Source organism: Channa argus, chromosome 4 (assembly GCF_033026475.1).
Source record: "Channa argus isolate prfri chromosome 4, Channa argus male v1.0, whole genome shotgun sequence".
Lineage (NCBI taxonomy): Eukaryota > Metazoa > Chordata > Actinopteri > Anabantiformes > Channidae > Channa > Channa argus.
In genome coordinates, this window is record NC_090200.1 from 20,998,963 (window position 1) to 21,022,308 (window position 23,346).

The 23,346-nt window shown below is 41.8% G+C and overlaps 1 protein-coding gene across 6 annotated transcripts; it reads left to right on the plus strand.

The window, feature by feature from the left end:
* The first annotated feature begins 174 nt into the window (after positions 1-174).
* On the plus strand, positions 175-22,564 carry mtss1la (MTSS I-BAR domain containing 2a). 6 transcript variants are annotated; one of them, XM_067500271.1, is made up of 17 exons: positions 175-791; positions 3,647-3,708; positions 3,816-3,889; positions 14,545-14,629; positions 14,875-14,966; positions 15,053-15,127; positions 15,567-15,581; positions 16,736-16,893; positions 17,040-17,147; positions 17,417-17,514; positions 18,670-18,693; positions 18,794-18,926; positions 19,564-19,638; positions 19,879-20,034; positions 20,363-20,539; positions 20,657-20,822; positions 21,077-22,564. In XM_067500271.1, exons 1-17 carry the CDS (start codon positions 723-725, stop codon positions 21,895-21,897), a joined length of 2,388 nt encoding a protein of 795 aa, XP_067356372.1. In that variant the 5' UTR covers positions 175-722; the 3' UTR covers positions 21,898-22,564. The 6 variants fall into 6 exon arrangements, with proteins under 6 accessions (XP_067356372.1, XP_067356373.1, XP_067356376.1 ...); XM_067500272.1 differs by lacking the exon at positions 15,567-15,581; XM_067500275.1 differs by lacking the exon at positions 19,879-20,034 and having other exon boundaries at positions 176-791.
* The last annotated feature ends 782 nt before the right edge of the window (positions 22,565-23,346 follow it).

Consider the following 23,346-nt stretch of genomic DNA (forward strand, 5'->3'; position numbering starts at 1 on the left):
AAACTCGCTTTGACGCGGTGCACGTGTTTACTAGTTCACTTAGGAAATATTACTTTGCACTTAAGTTAGAAAGTGGGGAGACGCTAACGTCACACTTCACTTTAGTTCACATGGGTTTGGAAGAAGGGAGTGTTTCTCATTGTCCCCTCCTCCCCCTTTGAAGACAAATCACTTGACCAGCCCTTCCCATTCCCATGGATCTTATTACGGGAGACTCCAACTCCGAAACATCTGCTCCGCCAACAACGGAGTGCGTCCCCTCGTCTCTCAGACCTGCGACAGATCCCATCTCCCGTGGTGCCCCCTCCTCCTCCTCCTTCTGCCCTTTTCCCTTCAATTGTGATCTATTGGTTGTTTGTCTTAACGCGGTGATGACGATGAGCCACAGTGCATGTGCGCTCCATGTTTCCCGACTTTAGTTCCCGCGGTCCCTGCTCCATCATCCTTCCGTAGGTACGAGAGGCGAGTAGCGGCGGCGGACAGAGCAGCAGCGCTCGGTGCCATCGAGCAGCACATTTCTTTTTGTTTGTGCGTTCCGCAGGCTGCTGCCTGTGGGCTTTGCGGCTTCGCATCCTCTCCGCTGCTGGCGGCGTTGTTGTCGGATAGCACAACGAAGGGCGGATGAAACAGACAACGATCTCCAGGGCCGGTGTTTGAAAACCCTGGACAAAAAATCTTATTTTTGCTATCTTTCCACGAGATTTTTATTTGTTTTTGACACAATGGAGTCGGCAGAGAAGGAGTGTGGAGCGCTGGGCGGCTTATTCCAGGCCATCGTGAACGATATGAAGGTAACGCACGTATAATAAAGTAGAGTGAGGTTTTATCTGACCTTTGTTGTTGCGCTTTGTCTAATCAGATGAATATTTTTATTGCCTTTGTCTTTCACCGGGTCCTCCACTGAAAACACCGCTGCAGGAGAAATTGAGATGAAACATGTTTCCCTTTGTGTTATTTGCATAATGTGCAGCAGGTCTGTCAGGACACCCCCTTCATTCAACAACAACACAGCCTTTCAGTTCATCTCCGTACCATAAAATATGTTACCATATGTTTTAATGTAGAGGTAAGGGAAAAAAAACGATTGATTTTGTTGAGGCCTTATGTGTTTGGTCTAATGGTCAAAATTTAGCAACATCATATAGTATGGCTTTATTTAAAAAAAGCCATAGAAGTAAAATATATAAATAAAAAGTGGCAAATAATTACGATTTTCTTTTTTATCCTGACCCCACAAATGTCCTGGGATGTCATTTGAACCCAAACAACTGTTTCTCCTCCATACAAGTTTGCAAGGTTTTCTGAATTAAATTTCATACATTGAATGGTGCTCTGAAAGAAAATAACAGGCTCCATCATCTCAACTGCCTGGAAAACAAGCTGGCATAAAAGGTTATTGATTGTGCTTCTGGATGTATGGCCTTGTGGCAGGAACTCAATACTTGGGTAATATATACTTTACCCATTTGACACAGACCTTAGTGAACCTGGAATAGACTTGTTTTGCTTATTATTTCTGTGCATCACAAGTTCTCCAGCTATCAACATATTTAACTTATCTCAACTTGCTGAATGTCTCCCTTTTTCTATCACACACATGCAAGTGTGCATGTTTGTGTGTTGGGGGAGGGGTCACGTCAAGGAAGTTGAGCCAGGGTGGTCTGTTGTTCACGACAACAGATGGAAAGTGTGAACGTATTCATCAAGGCCTAGAGGCAGGTCCCTGTCTTCTCATTGTTCCAAACGCTCATGCTTCAGTGTGTTTATCACAGTGAATAAGTCAAGCATTAGACTGCACTTTCCACCTAGCAGATTTTATATTGATCACTGGCCATGGTGCCTTTGGACAGACTATTTGTGGTTCCTCATTTGTCAGCATCCAATGAAATCAGCTCTCAGCTATTGGCATCATTGGTTTGGTTTCATCCTGCTCATGCCAGTGTCAGAGAGAGAGAGAGAGAGAGCCATGGGCTCTTGAAAAAAGAAAAATGTCTGTGTATTGATAAGCAGTGCAGATGAATGAGACTGAAGCCCTGAGTCAGCACAGTGTTTATGTCCACTGTCTGAGACAGACATCTGACCTCATTCCTGCCGCCTGGCTGGGCCGGAACAGCTTTACCCCCCAGGAACACTGTGGCAGCATGGCTTTCCTGTGAACAATGTTACAGTATAGTGTACACTTACCTACACATAAAGTGCACTTAGAAAACTTAGGCTGCCTTGCACACTGTACAAACAAAATATGTTAATGCAAGCAGCACCTGTTGGTTATATAACTGTCTTCTGTAGCTAGAAGCAAGAAATCATGTAAAAGAGTAGGTGGTGGTAGAAGAGGAGGTAGAGGGTGAAAAGCAATACAGTGATTCATCTGAATTACATCAGCAATCAAGAATTAAATCAGCAACAGCTATTGCTCAGAAAGATGCAGGGCTGTGTTTGGTAAATGCTCATGAGCAACACTGCCCACAAGCTCTGAGGATACCAACATCACCCTCAAGTGTATGACAATGCAAAGGTGGAAGAGATTTTTCTCTACCCTTCACTCTTTTCTCTCATGCTCCCTGGGCTCTGCTGGGTGTGGATGAAGAGAGAAATGCCCCCCCCCCCATACTTCCATGCCCGCTTCTTCACCTCCTCCCTCAGCTGTCTTGGCAGTGCCTCCCTGTTGCCCCAGAGAGTCACAGGCCACACAAGCTAATTAGACACCTGTTAGAGTCAAGTGCAGAAAGCAAGGCTGGGAGCTTCAAGGCAAACATTTTGGTTAGGTATGATGCTGGTCAATCATTTCTAAAAGCCCAGAGTAGCTGGTAAAGGCTGTTGTTCCTAGAATATCCATTATACCAAAAGTGACTGTTTCCAGATTGCTCGAGATATATATATATATATATATATATATATATATATATATATATATATATATATATATATATATATATATATATATATATATATGGTCAGATTGTGTGGCCACTTTGGAATCCTCTCCATCAAAGAAACACCTGGGGGTTATGCCCTTCCTCTCCTTTCTCTAGAGCTTAAAATCTTGCTCTAATGGGATTGAGCCTTGAATGTGTTATGTTTGGATGCAACTCCTACAGCTCAAGGCAGTGTGTGGTGATCGTGGGGTAAATGCAGTCCAGATTTTTAAAAGACTGGCTATGCTACTTGCCCCATGCACTTAAACAATCGTGATACCTTTTGCTAATCATGCATACACATGCACAGACAAGCCAACATGTAAAACCACATACCAGCTCAGTGCAAAGAATGAGTGAAGAGAGTGATGGCTGTTCAAGGACAGTAATAACATGAAATCATGCTAACCTTTTCAGAGACAAGTCAGAGCATGGAGCATGTACACAAACCTATGTCTAACCTAAGGATTTTAAGACAAGCTTTTAGAGTTATTGCAGCCTTATCAGCCTTAGTTCACTTAGTATCTGATCAGTGTATTAGAGGGAGACAATGCATTTACAGTGAATAAAGGTGATATTGAATTTTTATCAAGCTCTCCAGATCCTGTTGCAGGGAACTTTATGCATTCTCAGATCTGTATGCATACAATGTGATTGTTTGACAGTATGTGCACTTGAATCTGCTTGGTGGGATATTGATTCACCTAATTTATATTCCCTTCTCTTATCAGAGCTCTTACCCTGTGTGGGAAGACTTCAGTGCCAAGGCCACAAAACTGCACTCTCAACTCAGGTGAGAAGTAGTTGAATGATCAACCTAGAGAAAAAACATTCTTATGCAGTATTGTCAGACTCTCTAATGCAGCCGTGGACCTATAATGTGTGCCCATGTATTTACAGGACCACAATTCTGGCAGCAGTGGCCTTCTTAGATGCCTTTCAGAAGGTTGCAGATATGGCTACCAACTCTAGAGGTAAGAAGGATGGTTTTCAGTCAATGCTTTTAGCCAAACAATCTATTTCCATCATGAGGTGTTGCACACTGATTGTCCTCCTGACCCTCCCTTACTTAAAAATCCATCATTCTCTGTACTTTGAATGGTGCTACAGTGTTCACTAAAACAGTTATTGTTTCAAATTCACACATTTTTCTAGTTGCTTCTAAACCATGTTGTCCAAGCTACACTTGGTGTAAGACAGAAGCAATAAGTAGATAGGCAGTGTGCCAACTCCAGGATATGTTTCTGCCACCCTATAATGGATAATGTGGGAGAAGCTGTGGGAGGAGGTGGCTCAGAAAAGTGAAAATCTGAGCTTATTGTTTCTTCGGACTTAATGAGGCCTCCTGATCCTGCTTTGTCGCCCAGCTAGCAGCAGCAGACTGGCTGAGCAGGGTGGCAGCTGATTAACACAGATTTCTTAGGAGTTGATCGTCGAGAGCAGTATGTAGGTCAAAAAACCCCTGCGAACGGGTGCAGTTGTAACAAAGCATTCACCACAGATATTCGAAGAATGACAGATGGTAGCCAGCCACCTGACCTTACAGGTCATATTAGGTCATGCTTTTAAACAGGTACCAGCCTAGAGACTGACCACTTACTGTTGGATGAAGTAACTAAAGAGGCATTTCATCAGCAGTGATGCACAGTTTTCTGCTATGATTCTTAATTGGGATGTACATGAGCAGTGCAAGATGAAGTAAGGTAGATTAGGGTCAACCTGCTAGCTGCTAACAGCTGACAGCCTGTTTTAGTAAAACAGAGGTATACAACTTCAAAGAGGAACACAAAAAAGGTTTCTTAAAAGTAAGGAAAAAGTCTGTGTGATAGATGGACCAGAGAGAGATGAAAGGGAACTGCAAGGAAACTGATGCTATAGATGCATAAAATCCTTGTAAGTGTGTCACTCAAATGCCCACTCACACTCACGCTCCTCTCCCAGGGGCATTAAGTTTAGGATTAAACTCATCCTTCCCAGTCTACAGACTGTATGAGAGCAGTTAATGAGAAAGGAACTAATGAAACAGTGTAAACGTTGATTAGCTGATGGACACATAAAGCAGTATGTTTATCCAGCATTTGATGGTTACCGCATCTCAAAGTTTGTTTCTGCTTTTTTATATGGTTATAAATTGGAAACAGTCTTTTAGCTTTTAGCTGTGCTCCGTCTCTGTGGAAGCTCGTCTTTCACCACAATGCTCTGAAATGTTTCAACAATGAATTGATGCATTTCCATTTTGCTACATATATCAGTGGCACCCAGAGATCTTTGAAGTTGTTCCTGGAATCTGCTGGAGCCAGTCCTCTCGATCTGGGGGTGACAGTCCCAGTGTTTCAGTTACCATGAGGACCACTTGTGCCTTCAGCTTCCACATCTTTTCTAACTCTTCTTTGAGCCCTTAGTATTTCTCAAGCTCAGGGGCATTTTTGCACAGCCTGCACCTGGAATCCTGCCTGTCATGGTGTACCCCGACTTGTGGTACATACAGTGCAGGAGTTTTTTCTTTCAAGATGGTTCCTGGTCCTCCTTCTCTTTCTCCTTGGGTTTCTTCTGCCTGAGATATTCACTAAACACGTCATCGTATGAGGCTATCTTCCTAAGTAATCATGGATCTTTGTTGTTTCATCCTGGATAGTGGCTCTGACGCTCCCTAGTCCTTGGTTTCCTTCCTTTCAATCACTGTACAGTCTCAGGATACTGCATTTGTGCTGAAACCCTCCATGTATTGTAAGCAGCTTCCTTGTCTTAATGTCAAAGGCCTCTATCTCCTATTTTGTCCAGCTTATTATGCCAGTATCTGATGACTAGCATGGTGTAGGCGTTGATAGCCTGGACCTTGTTTTCCCATTTAGCTGACTTTTCAGTACTTTTCTTAGTCTCTGTAGGCATTTGGTGCTTGCTGCTTTCCGTGAGGCCTTTTTATGGTTTGTATTTACCAGCAGGATGCCAAGGGTGTGTGTGTGTGTGTGTGTGTGTGTGTGTGTGTGTGTGTGTGTGTGTGTGTGTGTGTGTGTGTGTGTGTGTGTGTGTGTGTGTTCGTGTGTGTGTGTGTGTGTGTGTGTGTGTGTGTAATACAGTCCCTGGACACTGTATTACGTACATCTACAAATCTAATGCAATGCAATTCAATACATAAGTTTTGCCATGAATTGTACTTTTACAAGGTTATATTTTCTCTGTTTTTAAGTTGAGAAGACATAATTTCTCATAATGGACAAATGGAACTCAGTTTTTGCCTCTGGATGTCTTTCTCTCTGTGTCTTTCTGTTTGGTTCCCCCATGAGTATATAAGTCTGTCTTCTTGCAGCGATCAAGTTTGCCTCAGTGTCTACATAGCCATATAGGGCTGATTGCACCACAGGGGGCTGGCCTTGGCTATGAACTGTTGGCTGTCATTGCTGTCACCCCCATTCCACTCTTGTGTTCGGGGACGAGCTGCAGCTGCTGGCACAGCTGGAAGTTTCATCACATTCTTCTTCAGCTTCCTTTAATCTACCTTTGACACACTCAGCCTCTAACCCCTTTAACCCTTAGACACAGTATCCAGACTGAACATGTTTTCCTGCCAAGGAAAGCAACATTTCTCTGTATTCACTCTTTCTTAATAGATCCTGGGAAAGCGTTTAATGAATGAAAGAAAATTTCATGATTTCTGCCCCTAAGTTTGGAGGTCAGCTTTTCTTGTATACTCATAACAACTGTATCTGTATCTATCTATTTGGGATCATCCCCTCGTTTTCCCTCTCACACAAACTCCATTCTGTGTTCACTTGTTCGAATGTCAAACAACCTTGGTCTGCGATCGTCTTCAAGCTTCGTCCTGTTCATGTAGTCCATTTTTAGAGTTTATGGTCATGATTGTGGCGTCAGCGTCTGTGTTTTATGAAGCAGCTGGGGCAGTCGGCTGCCAGGCCTTTTGGCACTGTGTCCGACAGCAATGTTTCTCTAAACTGTGCTGATTGATCTATGTCGGGAGGCATGTCTTGCTCAGTGTACTGCTGGCTTGCATCTGGGTTCAATAAAGGTCCCCCAACCTCAAAGTCTGTATTAGATGCATGTATTTAGAGAGTTGTAGCCTTTTAATGATAAATGTCTCATGTTTCAACACCCATCTTTCCTGGGACTTAGTTTGAGGCCCTGCAGCTCTTTGCAGTGTTTCGTTGTTAAAATGGTCAACCTAATAGTTTTTGGTGTGCTGTCTAGAGCATTTTTGTCATTCACATTAAATAGTTTTGTGATGTATGTAGTGTACCAGACTTATTTGGAGGTTCCATGTTTGGTGTTTTGTTGTTGCTAGGCTGCTGTGTTTTAATAGAAGGTTGACTTCATGTTTTCCATTTTAGGACATGGTTGAATTAGACAGGGGTCATGGAGCTGGTAGTTCAGGGCTAATGATCCATCAGAGTATGAGATAGATGCTCTGTATATTTTGGAGAATGATTTAAATCTACTGGGGGTGCCTGGGTGGGGGTAGTGATTGCAGTAGGATTTCCACAGCTCTGAGTATCCAGGCTAGGCAGAGGCGTTTTGCTAATCCTCTTAGCCCCACTCTGTAACACACAGACACAGGCTGCCTTCCCTTCCTGATCAGCCACCCCTAGCTTTGAAAATCTACGCTCTGGAATCACTGGCCAAATTGCAATGCACTGTGAGTTTATGTTAAACTTAGACAAAACCTGTAATTCTTTACATCTGTGAGCAAGAGCCTGCAGAGTACACACACTGATACACATGGACATAATGTTTCAGTGGCTCATTGCAAGTTCCTTTAGTTTGTCCTACGGTCTTTTTATTCTTACGCATATTGTCCATACACAGTGGAGTTATGCTAGTAGATCAGTGTGTCAGCGAAGCCGTAATCTGCTTGGCTGCTGTGCTTCTCTAGGTTGGCAGATGGGACGGATATCCCTACTCGCCATCTGGACAGCCTCGTATGGATGAGATGTGGCCATGGCCTAGTGTAGAGTCAGATCAGGGGATTACAGTTCTACAGTCCACACCATCTCAACAGTGCAGCTATTTTTACAAACAGGTCAAATACTGAGAGTGTGCCCATGTGACCAGCAGGGACATACAACAAGCTTGTCATTTCATGTTCAAGTCTGGGATGAGCCTGCATTGTGCTTATGTACCAGGTCAAGAAGGTTAAATCTGCCTCTTACATTTAATGAAAGAACATTTGTACCAGCTGAATGTACATTATTATTAAGTTAGGTTTTGGGTTTGCATCTGCTTATATGCCATTTCAATGTAAGGGGATGCAGACTAAAATATAATAATACACATTCAGCTAGTACTAATATTCCTTCATCATCAGAAGTAACAAAAAATGGTGAACAATTGCAAAAATTATAATAAAAATGTTTAATATATTTTAATTGCAACAATTAGCCTCACTCTTGATAAATTATTTTAAAATAAACTTTAATTGAAATTGTAAAAAAGGGACTAAAACTAACTAAAAAAGGGAAATTTGTAGTTGCTCAATGTGCAAAAAATATATATGAACAAAAATGATTGGCTTTTCTCTTTTTGATAATAGAAACTTATTTAACATTTAATCATTTTATATACAGTCATAAAATCATTAAATGTTTGTGGGTTTTTTTATGGTCTTCTTTGCCATTTTGCTGATTCTTGTCTAGGCTCCTCGGACATTTCATCACCTCCAGCCACAATGTTACGTTTAGAATTGACAAAAACCTCTTGTTTGTCAGATGGTATTGAACATGACTCTCAGAATTTGTGCACTTCAACTTCAAATCTAGCAAATGCATGTTTTCCATCTACAACCCCATTTTGAAAAAAGTTGGCACAATGTGTCAATGGTAGGTAAAAGCGGAATGCAATCATTTGCAAATCTCATCAACCCATATTTTATTCACAATAGAACATAAAAAACATATCAGATGTTGAAACTGAGACATTTCACCATTTCATGGAAAATATTAGCTCATTTTGAATTTCATAGCAGCAACACATCTCAGAAAAGTTGGAACAGGAGCAACAAGAGGCTGGAAAAGTAATTGCTGCAAATAAATGAAGGAACATTTGACAACTAATTAGGTTAATTGGCAGGTCATTAACATGACTGGGTATAGAAGGAACATTTCAGATAGGCAAACCTCTCTAATGTAAAGTGGGTAGAGGTTCAATCTCTGTGCGCAAGGGACAAGGCCAAAGGTCAAACCTAGATGTGGGGGACTTTCTATTCTTTTTGGAAACCATGGATGCTGTGTCCTGCACACTAAAGAGGAGAGGGACTACCCAGCTTGTTATCAGCAGACAGTTCAAAAGCCATTGCATCTCTGATAGTATGGGGGTGCATTAGTGCCTATGGTGTGGGCAGCTTACACACCTTGAAAGGCACCATCAAGGCTGAAAATTACATAGGGGTTGCAGTCCAGACCTTTAACCTATAGAAAACATTTGGTGCCTCTTAAAATGATACATCCGGCAACAAAGGCCCAGGACTGTTGAGCAGCTAGAATTATGCATCAGAAAATAATAGGATAACATTCCTCTCCCAAACTCCAGCAACCGATCTCCTCACTTCCCAGGTTTACAGAAAGCTGTTAAAAGAAGAAGGGATGCTGCACAAAGGTAAAGATCGCCCTGTTCCAACTTTTTTGAGATGTGTTGCTGACATCAAATTCAAAATGAACATGAAGTGGTAAAATGTCTCAGTTTCAACATCTGATATGTTGTTTATGTTCTACTGTGAATAAAATATGGGTTTGTGAGATTTGGAAATCATTGCATTCCGTTTATATTTAAGTTTTACACATCGTCCCAACTTTTTTTGAATTGGGGATGTATTAAAAGTACTACTTCCAAAAAGTAAAGGGTAAAGTGACTGGAACAATGATGTGAAGAACAGATGAAAGAGGGGGGAATACTAATGGCAGTGAAAACCAATCTTCTGGCTCTGCGTCACTTACATTCTGAGGGCAAATACCAAACTAAGTAGACAAACATGAGACTTGAGAAGAACACTGTGTTCCGCTATATCCTGAAGACTAAGCTGGCCTTGAAGAAGCTGGAGAGGGGAGGGAAAATACACACTATAGAGGAATGTAGAGGAGGACTTTAAAACGGGGAATGAAAATTGATAGATGCATAGTTTAATCAACAGAGGCTGACTGAAACAACTGGAGAGATGTTTTTAAACATAATCTATTACATTTATTTAAATGATTTGCAACTTTTCAAGTGAATTGAGGCCAAAATGCTTTAAATATTGGTATGGAAAACATCAAACTAAAAAGAGTTTAATTTCCAAATAAATGTAGTTGTGGTTCCATGTTAAGGTGGAACAGTGATTGATAGAAAGAAGGTCATGTTCTTTCTATTAATTGCATGATGCAGTACATGTCTACTACTCAGTGCAGTACATTTTCTATTTTTAGCAGAATTTATGTCCCTCTACAGGAAGCCCCACCAGCAGAAAAATATCGCTTCCTCCTTGCTCTCCTCCTGCTCCTTGACTCTCATCTTAATGAACTCCAGAACATGTTTACGCCACATGAGGATGGGGTCTGTCTGCATCTGTGAATGTTTCTGATCCAGAGGTGAAACATGCTGTGTGTACTGTGTGGCCAGACAACAATGAGATGAGTGTGTGTGACTAAAACAATTGATCTCAAGGCTGTTTCCTCTGCCTTTCATTAGTGTTGTTTTTGGTAAGAAGAGGCATTCCACATGTAAGGAAGCGACACAAAGGCTCTGAATTCTCTTTTAATTTTTACTCTAGAAATATAGCTTATAGCTTATAGCTTAAAGACTAAGCTTTATGTTAATATTTGTAAATGTTAATATAACATTTTTGTCCCTTCAAAATACTTGCGAAATACTTATTTTAAATTAGAACGATTCTGGAGAGCTCTTCAAAGGAGTTATACACTGTGTGTCTGTCATCTACAATTTGTGGAACTTCAGTTAGATCTGTTTCTCTCTGGCTGCAGGCATGTAGCACGGTGCTCTTGTTCCACAATCAATGTCCACCTGTGGCAGTTTTAACCCTCTTCTCTCCATCAGAGGCTATTGCTTCCCATGCAGCAGAAGAAAGGAGATGCTGCTTTATGTATATTGCACATTGCTCCCACTGAGCTCCACTGCCAGAGCTCTAGCTGTGCTTTGAAGTGAGTTTTTGATAATGTGAGTAAACTATGTTTCATCAGGTTTTGAATTCAGAAATCTCGGCTGCATATTTGCTTTACTAAACAGGCCCAGTGAAGCTGACAAATTCAGAATAAGAGCTTATCATGCTAGAAAGTATTACATGAATGTGTTCTTCGGGAGATTTTTATCTTGGCAGTGGCTTTTGCACCTGCAGCGGCCAGCTAACACTTCCTCTGCCCCTGACTGGCTGAATACAGCTGGCACCTCGACAGTGTGTACTCTATATCATCCTCCACTCTCCTCCCTTATAACTCCACAGCACTTTTGATCTATCAGTGGTCTCTGCTGTGTCCCTGCCAGTTCAGCATTCAAAAAGGGTGAGTGATAGTTAGACCTTCTGCCTTTACCACCTGTGCCAGCTGCAGTCAGCTCAATGGACAAGTTGCCAACGTGAGAAATAACTGTTGTCTCTAGGAAAATGGAATCACTCTGACCAACAGTGGCTGTATGAGAGCTTAACAAGTAAAAGGCATTTCATATTTCTGGAAGTGTGACCGTGAGGATGTTCTGTACCTCACTGTTCTTTACCCCTGTAAATATGCTTCACCGACTGAGAAAGCAGAGAAAGGGATAGGGCTCCCTCAACGTGTGAGGAGTCGAATACCGCTTGAGTTTAACTGCAGCAGAATATTGCTCCAGCTCAGTAGTCGTGAGTGCAAATGAAACTTTAGCTAAGGTGAAGGGTTTAAATGCTGAAAGAACGAGATAGTTAAGCTAAGCTCTCACGTTGAAAACATTGGGGAATGAGGGCTCCTGCCAGGAGCTAGGAGGCAGGCTCCTGGCAGGAGCCCTTTATAAAGCAGCCCTATTAAAACTCTCCTCCTTACCCTGAGGAATCAGTCGAGTTAATCAGAACCAGAGCTCTGGACTGAACCACTCACTAAATGCTTTAAACACATTATGCTGGTCTTGGATTTTGGAGCTTAAGGTTCCCAACACAACTTAACAGCTGGGGGCTTGTCCTTCCTACCAACAAACAACTTTTCAACATAGCAGACAGTGTGGCTTTTTCCTTTGTGCTTGGTTATATACTGAACCAGGTGCCAGGTGAACCACACATTGCTACACTGTTGAGTTGCTCCCAGTTGTTTGCTCCATCTTTTAGGATTTATGACTGGGTTGCATAACTGCTCACTTCCATCCTTGTCTGTGTTTTGCTTAATTAATGCATGTGTGGGTGTCTACTATAAGTGCTCCCCCTAAATCCCAGAGGTCCAGGTCTGCTTAATAATAAGTTTTCCGGTTAAGCAGTTATACACTTTTAGATTGCTTCCAAGCTAACACATAATCGAATAATATTGGATTTAGATATGAAGCAAATCCTATTTATATAACCCAAAATAAAATGTATAAAATTGATTCATTGTAAAAATTGCCCTAAAGAGCTTGGATAACGAAAAGCACCCACAAAACAACAATGTAAAGGAGCAACTTTTAGGGGTGAGAAAAGAGGAAGAAACCTCAGGAACTGCAATAGAGGAGTGATCTAAGAAATATGTACATTTTGGAAGACCTTTGAGTCTTTCTAGTTGGCTACTTTCAGTCACACGCCTGTGTGCATGCAGGGTGCTGGGAGTGACTCACCCTGTCCCTGTCCATCCGGTCAAGGCCAGAGGCCAGCAGAACTCATGGACATGAGCAGGAAGCCTCTGGACCTCCCCAGGATGTAGCTTTCAGCTGATCCCTCACCAGGAGGGACAAGGAGGAGACGGGAGGGAAAAGGAGGGGAGAGGAAGGGATTTTGGCAGGTGGGGATGGGACAGAAGAGTGGGGGTTGGGGACTCTCATTGGCTGACAGTGACATTGGGAAAGCCTGTTTTTTTTTGATAAAAGACCCCACATTACACCCTCCTTCAGTCTTCCATCCAGTCTTCCAGCCTTCCATCCTGCATGTTTTCCCTGCAAGAGCTGTAATGTAGAGAACGCTTCCTCTAATGCTTTTAACTGGAGCAATAACCTGGAGCAATAACATGTCCTGTGTGCACATATGTACTTCCTCAGTGCCGTTTGCTCTTGACTTTTATGAAGCACTAAACCAGTGTCATAGAGACACTTATAGGACAGATACTCAACGCTAATCTTTTTGAAGAGGGACACATATTTTGCAATAGCAACACCTCAAGATATAGGTTCCACACTCACATCCTGCTGCTGTTAAATGCTTGTATGTGGTACAGCTAGATGATATTTCACCTCTAATCCTCCCTCCCTCTTAGTACTAGAAAATGTAGACTCAGAACTCAAGTCATACTACATCTGGTTGATGAACAGGTCCTGTTAGGAGTCCAGTTCTGTTGCTTAGTGTCTTTGAACTTCTGTGACATTTGACAGTCAAGAGATGGAGTGAAATGGTCTTTTTCTAACAATGTGATGTGATATTCACTGGAGACAGTAACCTAATTTCTTTATGTAATATCTGGAAAGGGGCACAATTCTCACCGGACAACCCTCTGGAGCCCTCTTTACACATCTGATTTCAGACCTGTCACATTAGTCATATTTTTTTGTTTGTTTGTTTTATTCAGCACATCACACCTTCTTTCTGCTTGTTTTTGCAGTACAGGCTAGAACCAGTTTCTCTTTCTCTCTCCTTGTTCACCATGTATGAATGGTGGACACAGAGAGAACAGGAAAGGCAGAGCAGGCAGGGAAGAATAGAGGGATATCCCCTTACTGGGTTCCCTCCTTTTCCCTCCAGGATAGAGGGGGTGAGAGCTTCGAGAAGGGTGGGGGTTTGGTAAATCACACCACCTGTCACACCGCACACAAAAACCTGTGTGTGCTCATTCCAAAAATGATTCATGTACAGTTGCAGTTTCACATGTGACTCTATGTGGCCTGTCTGCAGCTCAGAGATGCCCTCTGTGTGTGTTTGTGTGTGTGTGTGTGTGTATTTGAAGACCCTCAGATTAGCCCTATGTGGCCCAGATTACAACAGGATCAGCGCTTCCACATATTACATGGGCCTGTGAACCATCAGTGAGACAGTGGGCCAGCCTTGGCTTTAGGGGCTTAAGACCCCATTTAATTACACTTGAGCAGAGAGGAAAAGTACAGTAACCAATTCCCACAAGCTGTTATTTACACTGTAATGACAATTGTGCAAGCATGCGTCAAAGGAAAAAAAAACATGTTTTGAAAAGAGGTTATGAAGGAGTGTAGGCTTTTAGTTTTCAAGCACTATGTCAAGTTGCTTCCCGTGAACATATGTGACAATTTTACAATCAGCACTTGTCCCCCTAGTGGCTGTAGCTGAAAACACCTGTGCAGAGAAACCTGAGAATCTGACAGGAGAGAATTAGACCTTTCAAAATCCTCCCCTGATGTGTCTCATGCTCGTAAACCATATTTAGGTTAAAAACCATAGGCCAACAGACATGTCTCTGATTTTTAATGGCTCTTACATCGTAGGTAACATTTTGTTTGCTTTTCACATTGTCTTTACTAGGTGCCACCAGGGACATTGGCTCAGCTCTGACAAGGATGTGTATGCGTCATCGCAGCATTGAGACAAAATTACGCCACTTCACCAAGTAAGTGTCTCCTGTGCTTTTTGTATTTTCCCCTCCACTGCAATTTTCTCCTTTCTCCTGCTTTGACAAGATTATTGTGTTTACAAGTTCCCTCACATCACGTTTGACCTTTCTGCCCATCTGCTGCTCTTCTGCTGTGTGTCTGTGTGTGTGTGTGTGTGTGTGTGTGTGTTCTGCAATAAAGGTGTTTGTTTTGCACCTTGTTCACTCACTGTCTCCCCACATGTTGGGTCTTTTCACTCTAGTGTTCTTATGGAAGGCCTAGTTACGCCACTTCAGGACAAAATGGAGGAATGGAAGAAGACGGCTTACCAGCTGGACAAAGACCATGCCAAAGGTGAACATCCAGGAAAAACTAATAATATATGGACTGTGTATTGGACTGAAATTGATAGGTTTTTGCCTTGGACTTGTTCTCCACAGAATACAAGCGGTCTCGTCAGGAAATAAAAAGGAAGTCTTTAGATACCATAAAACTCCAGAAAAAAGCAAGAAAAGGTGAGGAAATCTCTTAAGAACTGAGAACTTTTTAGCCTGATACTAATGAAGTCTGCTTTGCTGCAAGCCCATGGCCTATAATAGTGGTTCATGTTAAGTAGTGCCATCTAGAGTGTAGAGCTGGAAGTGACAAATCTAGTAAAATCCGGATGCCTGGCACACTTTCAGAGGCTCTTGTCCTGCTGTGGGTGGTTTGTCAGCTATACCTTATAAATGAAAAGAAATTGTCGTTTTTACTGGCTGTGGTTGCATAAGCCCCTACTGCTGGTTGTAATCAAACTCTTGTTTACATACAGAACTTACACCAGTGGTACAGGCTCGTCAGAAACATGCAATGTGCCTGATTTAATGTAGCTAACACTGCCTGTTTTTCTGTGTCTCCTCCTCCCTGCCTGTTTGTGCAACCCTTCCTCTATTTCTTTCTGGCTATTTCCTCTAGCTGTAGAAATTCTAGGTATGTCTGGTGTGTTTTGTACTGAATGAAAACATCACTTGATATTTTCATCTTTACAACAAACTGCCGCTCAAAAACCTGCTGACATCTTTACAAAATATTCTTATTCTCAAATAAAGTAACATGACAAGATTAATACCAACCATTCATTTTTGTAAGCTAGATAGCTTACCAACTAAATTCAACTTTTTAAAAATATAGTATTTTAATGTAATTTAATTTAAGTTTCAATTTCTTTGCTGTCAGCAGACAGTTCTCTCCATAATGACAGCTACATGTTCTTTCAGAGATCTTAACTTCTTTATTTTATGGCTCTACTATAGTATCTTAATGGATCATAATTGCTGTATTAAATGCACATGGGCTATCTGTAGATACCTTTTAACAGTTAAAACTAGCCACGTATAAAATGTGCTGTCTGCTATAGTCAACAGAGTGCTGTAGCATGGGCATGACCTTAAATGTAGCAACATGCAATGTAAAATTTACACAAAGCTTCATATGATCCCGATCATTTAAAACTGTAAATTCGTTTACACTGTATTATAAATTACAATAAAGATTGCTTGTGGCGATGCTAAACAAAAATGCTAGAATTGAATATAATGTAGACTGTTGTGAAATGGTTTACTGGCAGTTTTTGTGTGCGTGTGTGTCTTATCATAATCAAGCAACAGTTTGACATCTCATTTAATCCTTTCATTCTTTTGCCTTCTTTCATTTATCAGCTAGTGTCACTGTGGTATGCAGTCTTGATTGACCTGTGATATTCTGTACAGTAGTGTTTTTGTAATCACACGCATTTCAGAACCTCCAAGCTGCTGTGCAGCAACGTGATTGATGACATGCTTTAGTGTCTTGTCATTCCCATGAACATGAATCATTTGAGTTTAGTGTTTGCCAGTGCATTGACCTGTAGTATACAAGCAGTTTATCATTTTGTGTTCTAATCATCTGTCATTTTTACTTTCTCTCCACCCTGGACTGTGTACACTCTTCTTCCATAATGAATCACCACCCCCCCTTCATTTCCCAATATCTTGACATTCCACTTCCTTGCCTCCTGTTTTATCTATCATTACTCACTTCTATCTGTCCTCACTCTGTCATCCCTCTTCTGTGGCATCCCTGTACCCTTGTTTTGCCTTGCACAGGCCGGGGAAACTTGCGCCCCCAGTTGGACAGTGCCATGCAGGACGTCAGTGATTTGTACCTGCTGATGGAGGAGACAGAGAAGCAGGCAGTGCGCAGAGCACTCCTGGAGGAGAGAGGGCGTTACTGTACATTCATTAACCTGCTGCAGCCTGTGGTGGTGAGGAACATTTAGCCTTTGTACACCTGAGAGTTGTAGAAAGTGAGTCTAAGTAGCAATTGATGTAAAAAGATATTTTACTTGGATAACTCTTGTTGTTTTTAGTTCAGCTGGTTATTTCAATAAATTCTCTTTTCTCTCTTTAGAATGTAGAGGTGGCCATGCTGGGAGAGATAACACACTTACAGCCTATTGTTGATGACCTTACTGTATTGACTGAAGACCCACACAAGTTGCCACCAGCAAGTGAGCAGGTAACAGATGCTTAATTTTTTTTCTTTGTATCAAAACGTCCAACAACTTTTATTAAAGCCTTAAAAAATATTAAAAGAATACACTGCCCCTGTTTTAGTAACCTTTGCTAATAACAAAATAAAATAATAAAATAGATTATATCGTGTATGTCACTGCCAGTGTTTGACACATAATGTCTAACGCTTGTGTGGAGGTTTAGCAATGTTTATTAGAGATAATTTCTTATGATGTATGCTTTTGTAAGTACTTTTCATTCGTGTTGTCAAAGGTTATTCGAGACCTGAAAGGCTCAGATTACAGCTGGTCCTACCAGACACCTCCCTCCTCCCCTAGCAGCACCGGCTCCAGGAAGAGCAGTATGTGCAGGTACATAGCTATCTATACACACATATATGTTTTTGCTTTTTTTTTCTGTTTAGTTTCTTCAAATTTGTGTGTTGGGCAATGTTGGGCAGTGAGTAAATACTGTATAAGAGGATGTGATCTGTATTGTGTGGTATTGAGTGGATTGCATTCATACTGAATCTGTTTTGAACATATATTACTTTTCTTAATATTAACCCACTTATTCATACAGTAGCAAAGGAATCAAATATTAAAGGCTGTATGAATAGGTCACTCAACATGCAGTACGTAGGATATCTTGCTAGCTTCTTAGCTCTTGCTCCTGGCCGATTTACAGCTCACAAGCTTCTTACAGCCAGTTTAGGTCCAAAGCGATGAAGCACCACAGTCTGAAAGTGAAGAGACAGCTTTAGGCTTAAAGCTTCAGGTTGTAAATGTATAGTTTGCAGTATGAAATAAGGTTAGTCTGAAAAGCTCTCCTAAATGTCAGCTTTTTTTTAATCTTAGAGAAAAAACCTTGACTGTTGTACATTTCTCAGTTTTTGTTTTTGCTAGTAGAAAAACTGTTCATGATACAGATGTGCGTGACAAGATTAGTGCTATGGGTCTTTCCCATTACAACAATGATACTTATGTGATCAAGAGACAAAGGTCTTCAGGATAGCACAGTAAAAAAACACTTGAATGCTTAAAAAAAGACACAGAGAGAACTAAGGATGTGGTCCAGTTGTAAATCATTAGGATGGTTTAGTTTGTCATATGCAATTTGCAATTCCTCTGTAAACTGCCTCCTAGAGGACGGAGATTAAGAAAAAAATGATAGCTTCAGATATTCCAGAGGGAGAAGGGGAGTAGGAGTGGGAGAGCAGTGTAGTGTGAGGGTGAGAAGCACAAGTTGCACATTTTATAATGCGTGGGTGACAAAGAGAAGCAACGTTGAGTGAGAATGACAGAGCAAGAGACAAAATGCAAAAAGACAGCTGTTAATGTTCAGAGGGAAAGAAAAATCAAAGAAGAGAGAACTCTTTAATGCTCTTTGATGCACTAAAATTAGGAGAATGGCATCATTTAGAATTTTCACATAACACTGCCTTCATGTTCACAGCTTTTGTGATCAATTTTTCATTTAGCTTTTTCTGTTTTTGCCATTGCCTACACATTAATTCTACCAAAAAGGCGTGTTTCAGAACGAAACAAGAGGTAAAAAAAAATCTGGACTAGAATCATGATCGAAATCCTGTATTATATTCATATTGTATGTTGAGTTTTGTTCTGTACTGATGTTATATCCTGTCAACAGTCTCCTCCAGATGCCCTCTGCAGGAGCCCATCGGCTCAGCAGCGTCTCCTCCCATGACTCAGGCTTCGTCTCCCAGGACGCCAACACCTATTCTAAGCCTCCGTCGCCCATGCCCTCTGACATCGCCAGCCAGGTAGCAGTCCGATCCGCAATACTAAAGTTTTCTTCTTTGATCAGGAGGAAATAAGGGAACAAAAGCTTACTTGGAAGCTTCAGGGTTTCCTGCTGCAGGGCAAGAAGGGCACAGCAACAATATTACTTTCTCTGCAACAATTCTCTTTTTAACAGTCCATTTACATCTGGTATCTTCACTCTGGATTGGGATATATATTTGTTTATTTTGTTATTATGTTTGTTATTTATTTATGACACAAACCCATAGCCTCATTAGGAAGTTGACTGTCAAATGCCTCCTCGCTGCAATAGAGCTTTAGCATTTGCAAATGTTGATGTCTTACCCCACTGGTTGGATAAAGTTATTCAGACTCCCACTCCTCCTCAACGGATTGCAGAGTACAGCAGCACACCAACTGATGCAATGTTCTTTTTCTGAATAAATGATCTTACAGGGTGGCTTATTTTCGATCTAGACTGTGGTCTATAGATCCCCTCAGAGACGAAAATACCGCCCACTTTCTAAAGCTCATCAACACTCTTCTCCAACTCTGACCCTCTTTCTATGCATCTCTCATCTCTAACACCTACCTATGTGCCCCACCCCCAATTTCCTCTTCCCCTTCACTGTCTTTACTACATTTTCCCTTCCCCAGAAATCAACAAGCTCAGCCTCCTCTGAGGCTTCAGAAACCTGCCAGTCTGTGAGCGAGTGCAATTCTCCAACAGCGGTTAGTACTTCATGTGTCTCACCAGTCTTCTTGCTTTATTACACAGACAAACACACGCACACTCACACACGCACACTCACATTCAGACACAACCACAGACAATGTGCAGGGCCATTGACTCATTACTATCTATAGTTTAAAGAGCCCTGTGAGCTCTACTTGACAGCCGCAGTGCGGTTTGACGTGGACTGTTCGTGGATGTTGAGCACTCTGACTCAGACTTGTCTGTCCATCCTGCAGTTTGGCTCATGCTCATCCTTCGGTACCTTCCGCCCTGCTTTCTCACACACTGGCATCATCAGGCCTCTTTCTGTCATACTTCCTGCGTCCCCCACATTTAACCACCACACTGGATCCAAAACTTCCTCACCCACATCAAAGGTTCCTAGCTGGAAGGTTTGTTTTCATTTGCAATTTGTTTTTTTCTCTGTTTAAACTTTGTTGCTTCTTTGCTTTTTGTGTTTTATTGCTTTTGTGCACATTAATCAGCATAAACATTAACCTCACAATTTTGCTTTTGCTTATTAAGCTTAGCTTTGCAATCTTTCCTCTCAACACTGACACAGCCTACTCTAGTCTGCCCATATCTTACTCTGCCTGTGACCAGTTCACATGGCAAATCAGCAGCTTCCTTGTTTATATGATTGTATGACTGTTGGATGGCAAATGCTGGAGATGCTCTGTTGGAAAAGTCTCAGTCTCATTGTTACTTCTGCTGCTGCAGGACTGGGCCAAATTGAGTTCCTGTGAGCCATCATTGGCCAGTACTCTGCAGCGTAGGAGGGGATCTATGGATAAGATGAGAGAACTGGAGGCTCCACCCAGTCCACAGGGGCATTCTGGGATACAACCAGATGATCCTCACAGAGCCAGAATTGGCCCAGGAAACACTGCAGCCAAGGTAGGGTCAGTTTATAAATTTGTATGCATTAGGGACTGTAGCATGTTGAACTGCATATGCAAATATGTGCTAATCTTTATGCACTTCCTACCTGCTTTATAAATGTGTGTGCTTCAGCATGGTGAGCCCATCTCTCCAGCAGCCTGCACTCTAGCTATGGTTCTGACCAGAGGCTTGAGTATGGAGCACCAGAAAAGCAGCAGGGACTCTTTGCAATACTCGAGTGGCTACAGTACCCAGACAAACACCCCCTCCTGCTCTGAAGATACAATACCCTCACAAGGTAACTATTCCTTTAGAATGAGGCATGCACATATTGCACAGAATGTATGTATTTTGGTGTTAATTTTCCATTTAATTTTCACTGGAATCTGCACTTATTTTAAAAGTACTGCACTTTTGCCTTTATTGTCAAAGTGAGTCCAGTAAATTGTTATGTAAAAACAAGGTTCAAAATGAATTCAATGCATTGTTGTGAGTATTTTTAGCTTTTAGTATAAAACAAAATAGATATTCATGACTCACTGTCACTTCTAGGCTCAGATTATGAGTGCTACTCTCTCAATGGGGACGCTGACAATGAAGGGCAGACAGATTTTGACAAGTCCTCCACCATCCCACGCCATAGTAACATTGCTCAGAGCTACCGCCGAATGATTCAAACCAAGAGACCTGCTAGCACTGCAGGTCTGCCTGCAGGTAAGACCCTGCAGGGAAGTTCCAATAATGTAGGGGGAAGTGGCTCTGGAGCCATCGCCTCTGGGACGGCTACTATTCGCCGGACTCCATCCTCCAAAACTAGTGTGAGGCGCACGCCATCCACATCTGGCCCCATTCCCATCCGGCCCCCCATTGTGCCAGTTAAGACCCCCACAGTACCAGACTCTCCGGGGTATGCCAACCCATCCCCTCATCATGCAGGCAGCGAGGAGTTTTTGTATGGTGATGACCCATCTGTTGCTGACTACATGAGGGCTTCTCCAAAGCGGATGAGCCTCCCTGAAACAGCTTGGGGCTGTGGAGGAGGAGGAGGAGGAGGAGGAGGAGGGGACAGGACGGTTTATGCCCAGCAGGCCCCTTGCATGGCTGCTCACAATGCTGAGGAGGACCCTCTGCTCGCTGCCAACCGCCACAGCCTGGTAGAAAAGATAGGAGAGCTGGCAGCCAGTGCCCACGCCCTTGGTGAGGGTCATTTCCCCTTCCCCAGCTCACTGCCCGGGGATCCAGCTCCATGTGTACCCAAAGAGCCATTCTCTGCATCTCAGGAGGATGTAGACGTGCTGGTGTCAATACGCCGGGGGGTCAAGCTCCGCAAGACGGTGACTGATGACCGATCGGCTCCAAGGATCCTGCGGTAGTTGCTGGAGGAGAACAGCTGCTAAGAAGCAGCTTGTGCCTGTTTGTAGAAACTGAAGTTTTGTAGTGAAATGCAAAAGCTTTTATGTAATATGTGAACAAAGGCACACTTAAAAAACAGCACGTAACATGGTGATTGAAGGCCAGTTGACAAGTAATGAGTGACTGTGGACAGTGTCAAATTATTTCGTGTCATGTATGTATTGCATACGTACAAAGTAATCCATGTTTTTTTTGTTTTATTCTTAGTTTTTGTATTTTTTATTTTATTTTATTTGTTTGCATCCTTGTGTGTGGGCTCTGTGGCTGTTACTGCTCCCCGTTTGACCAGTTGCTTCAGCCCAGTTAGTCCCCGTAGACCCTGTAATAAAGCCATCAATACTATAGGGATCAAATGCTCTTTCTTTGTTCTTGCTCTTATGATTATTATGATGTTGTGCATTTCTTTATTAACACAGCCACCTGTCTTCAGAAAGTGATGGGTCTGTCTGTATGTTGTGTTTCTCATCGTTACTGTACAAGTACCGTATTACTGTTTTGTTTCATAAAGCTGAGCAGCAGCTGTGTAAGTCATGTAAAATAGAAGAAGAATATGGCAGTGTTTTTATTGCTGTACTGTACTGTCAATATATATTCTGCAATTAAACACGCTTTTTACTGTTAAATGAATTTATGGTGCTTGTCAGAAAATCTACTATTCTTATTAATTAATAGTAAAGTCATCATCATTGTGGTCAGGCACACAAATATTTCACTACATTTGTCAAAAGGTTGCTGACATGTAGTCTATGTTGCTATAATTACAGTAATTTTCATGGCTTTTTTGTTGTTGTTGTACTTATCTACTCTTTTTTTACCTAAATGTAGTTAATCATTATTTCACAATTTTTCCAGTACAACAATCTTAAAGCTTACTGTGAGTAAAAACTTACTCACAGTCAGGTGCTCATGTGAACACTGAAACTGATTTTATTCGCCCCGTTAATACAAGAATAGTAAATAGGAGTAAATAAGTAAAAAGTTAATCTGTCAACATAAGGTTTCACACTTCCTAATCATTCACATTACATGGATATCTACCAAAGTTTCTGCATGTTTAGGTCAAACTTTATATTTTCATTTTCGCTTTCCTTTAACTGCAATTTTACTTCAGACAAAGCCTGAGTCAACTTTACATATTTAATACATATTTGAATATATCTTTGCATAGAACAAGGACTATGGATATTGCCCCCCTCCCTTCCAGTGAAAGGACTTAAAAAAAAAAAGACATCTTGATGGACAATATGAGCAGGAGGAATGACTATACTTCTTTGGGAGTCTTCACTGACACCTGTCTGCTGTTTTATATACACTCGTGAAAACGATGTAGGTTAGTCGGTTTGCCTGAAAACCAATTTAAACATGGAGCAGTGTGTCACTATTTTGCAGTTTAATGTTACGGTCAGTTT

Excerpts from the sequence above, each read along its gene's own strand:
- mtss1la (XM_067500271.1), top strand. The coding sequence starts at position 723 with ATGGAGTCGGCAGAGAAGGAGTGTGGAGCGCTGGGCGGCTTATTCCAG. Across the intron at positions 18,694-18,793 it reads GTTTCAGAACGAAACAAGAG|TCTCCTCCAGATGCCCTCTG; the intron begins GTAAAAAAAAAT and ends TCCTGTCAACAG. Across the intron at positions 18,927-19,563 it reads CCTCTGACATCGCCAGCCAG|AAATCAACAAGCTCAGCCTC; the intron begins GTAGCAGTCCGA and ends TCCCTTCCCCAG.